This window comes from Ochlerotatus camptorhynchus, unplaced genomic scaffold (genome assembly GCF_037179485.1).
Source record: "Ochlerotatus camptorhynchus isolate MF236.1 unplaced genomic scaffold, CSIRO-AGI_Acam_v1.1 ptg000457l, whole genome shotgun sequence".
NCBI classification, from domain to species: domain Eukaryota; kingdom Metazoa; phylum Arthropoda; class Insecta; order Diptera; family Culicidae; genus Ochlerotatus; species Ochlerotatus camptorhynchus.
The window spans coordinates 598,416-601,609 of record NW_027040943.1 but is presented as its reverse complement, the minus strand read 5'-3'; the positions used below and the strand labels follow the sequence as shown (position 1 = coordinate 601,609).

Sequence of the window (3,194 nt, the reverse complement as noted above, 5' to 3'; positions counted from 1 at the left end):
CAAACAGACTAAGTAAACTTCATCAATTGAACTTTTTGCGGGCAGGTGGATATAATTCAGGTTCTTAAAATTACTTTTATACCACCATTGGCAATGCTTGCTCGCGCGAGTAATGAAACGAGCATCGCGCCAAGTGACGTCTAAAAACCAACACATCAACAAACACTCGCTAGCCATGGGCTAGTGCGTATCAGCTATATGGTATGGTACATATTTGGCTTCACACACCGACTGACCACGTGCTCACCACCTTAGCCGGTCGATGTCTTCTTATGTATGGTGCGTCTGTTTACCAACAAAAAGAAGAGAAAAAAAAACCTCCTCGGCTCATTTATTGCGATTTACGTTGAATCTACCTTTAGTCCATTCTACCGATTCATAGAGCTCCAGTCGCTCGTCTTCAACGTTCCAGTGAGCAAGCATCGACAGCAGCAGCAGCAGCAGCAGCAGCCACCGTAGCAGTATTAGCTAATCAACCAAGCAAAACACCAAATCCGTTAGAACACGTTCGAATATGACGACATCGCGTGATGATGAGAAGTACATTCTGTACGGCGGCCCCGATCCGGAGGAATTACTGCAGGATGGCTCACTCGGAGCTATGATCGTCAAAGAACTACGGGAACGGCCGGACAATATCGGATTGGTTAGTAGTCTAATATTAGTGAAAAACTGACATTCCATTCTAATGAGGCATCTTTTACGCAGATTGACCCCGAAAGCGAAGTTCAACTGACCTATCAGCAAATCTTGGACCAATCAGCTAGGGTCGCTGCGGGGTTGACTCAACTGGGACTCACCAGATCCACTCCAATTGCCATCGTCAGCGAGAATTGTTTGGAGTACTGTCTTGCCATGTTCGGTTCAATTTTCGTTGCTTCACCGCTTGCACTCTTGAACCCGGCCTATGTTGAAGGTAAGTCAGCGGTTTCCCCCCACCGTGTTTGGCTGCTATCGCGTATGCGATAAACGCCTATCTCATGGTGTCGGTGGATTGGTTTTTCTATTCAATACGTTTGATTGTTCGATTATTTCAGGCGAACTTCAGCATGCACTCAATTTATCGCAGCCGAAACTTGTTTTTGTCTCACCGAATGTGTTGGAAAAAATGATCGGCGTGATTCGGAAGATGCAATTGAATGTAAAGGTGGTGTTGTTTGGAGATCATCCCAAGGCTTCCACTTATCCGGAAGTGATGAGTTACTCGAAATTACTCGATCGAGCTGCTGTCCCCAGCAACTATGTACCTGAGTCAGTGGACGTTAGGTCCCACGTAGCGATGATCGTACTCTCCTCTGGTACTACCGGTCTGCCAAAGGGAGTGCAACTAACTCACATGAACCTAATGACCACGGTGGCCCATTCGAAGGAAGCCAGTAAGATTTTGGAACTACCTGATCAGCTGGTTGCCCTTGCAGCTACACCTCTTTATCATGTGGTAGCGGGAGTTGGACTAATCAACATGGTCACCAACAACTGCCGGTGCGTTCTGATGCCCAAATTTGACGTGCATCTCTTCCTGGACAGTATTCAGAAACATAAGGTTAACCTAATGACAGTGGTTCCACCGCTGATGGTATTTCTAGCAAAGCACTCCATTGTCGATAATTATGATCTATCGTCCTTGATGACGCTGATCTGTGGAGCTGCCCCGTTGAGTAAGGAAATCGAAGATCAGGTACGGGAACGGCTGGGAGTGGCATTTATTCGGCAGGGGTATGGCATGAGTGAGACAACACTCGGAGTGCTGATGCAGACCGGATTCGAGAACAAAGCTGGATGCGTCGGGAAGGTCCGGTTGGGTCAGTGGGTAAAGGTTGTCGATCCCGAAACGGGGAAGATCCTTGGTCCGAACCAACGCGGAGAGTTGTGCTTCAAAGGATCGCTCATAATGAAAGGTTACGTGGGAAAGGAGCACGCAATCGATCAGGATGGTTGGCTGCATACTGGGGATGTCGGTTATTATGACGATGATGAGGACTTCTTCATTGTCGACCGGATCAAGGAGCTCATCAAATACAAGGGCTTCCAGGTGCCACCCGCAGAGCTGGAAGCTATTCTGTTGAAACACCCCAAGGTTAAAGATGCAGCTGTGATTGGAATTGCGGATGAGAGGGTCGGAGAGTTGGCAACGGCTTTCGTCGTCAAGGAAGATGGCGAAGAAGTGAGCGGTGAAGAGATCGTCAAATTCGTAGCCGAGCAGGTGTCACCGCAGAAAAAGCTCCACGGCGGTGTTAGATTTATTGATGCCATCCCGAAAACTCCAACCGGTAAAATATTGCGCCGGGAGCTTCGCGAGCTTGCCAAAAATACGCGCTCAAAGCTGTGAAGTGTTTTATGTTGTTGTTGATTTTCGTATATGATAGTTCAAAGTGGTGTACGTTTTGGTGTCGTATCGGGTGGAATGGATGAGTATTGTAAATAAACTGATGACCTTTGGGAAGATTATTTTTATTATCCTTTGCTGTTTCGTTACTGTGTTGATGTGTGGTTATAGAAGAACTTATGAGTTAGTTACAGTAGCTAGTTTGGTAGTGTAAACATGGCTACTGTTAGTAGTGGTGGTGGAGTGAATACTGCGTGAACTTTTCATACACTAAGCAATCGTAGACGTTGAAAAGCCTGTTGATTGTAAAAACACGCTTGCAGACTTCAATAATGCAGTGCATTGGGGATCAGGTTGGACGAAGATCGAACCTGGAAAGGTTACTTTCAAGGTGTCTACTATCTTGGAAATTCTGGAAAATATGGAGTCTTCAGGAAATTTTATTTTACCTGTAAAAACCTGAAATTTTCAGAGAACTTTGAAATTCTCCAGCATCAAGTAATACTTAAAAATAAGAATAGAATATATTAAAGAACGCCAATGAATTTCAAAACATGTTATAATACAACCAACTTTATCTTCTTCATTGCTCACTTTTACTCATTGAACATGATAATTTGGAGTGGATTTACCTTCAGTAACAGCATACATTCTGAAACTTTTTTTTTGCAGATGAGGCATGGATTAGAACAAAAAACTTAGAAATTTGTTTAAACCCCTGGATATAATTTAATTGGGCTTGAAAATAAATATTCAAGACGACAACGAACGCAGATTTTTGTTTCATACGTGACTTGCAAAAGTTTTACAGCTTATGGACTTAAATGAATGAATGGGGCATTCCTAGGTAATACAGCAAACCTAATTA

The 3,194-nt window shown here is 44.3% G+C and overlaps 1 protein-coding gene across 1 annotated transcript; it reads left to right on the top strand.

Annotated features, from left to right (window-relative positions):
• Positions 1 to 426: 426 nt before the first annotated feature.
• LOC135712113 (luciferin 4-monooxygenase-like) lies at positions 427 to 2,443 on the top strand. Its single transcript, XM_065235088.1, has 3 exons — positions 427 to 646; positions 709 to 916; positions 1,038 to 2,443. Exons 1-3 carry the CDS (start codon positions 515 to 517, stop codon positions 2,327 to 2,329), a joined length of 1,632 nt encoding a protein of 543 aa, XP_065091160.1. The 5' UTR covers positions 427 to 514; the 3' UTR covers positions 2,330 to 2,443.
• The last annotated feature ends 751 nt before the right edge of the window (positions 2,444 to 3,194 follow it).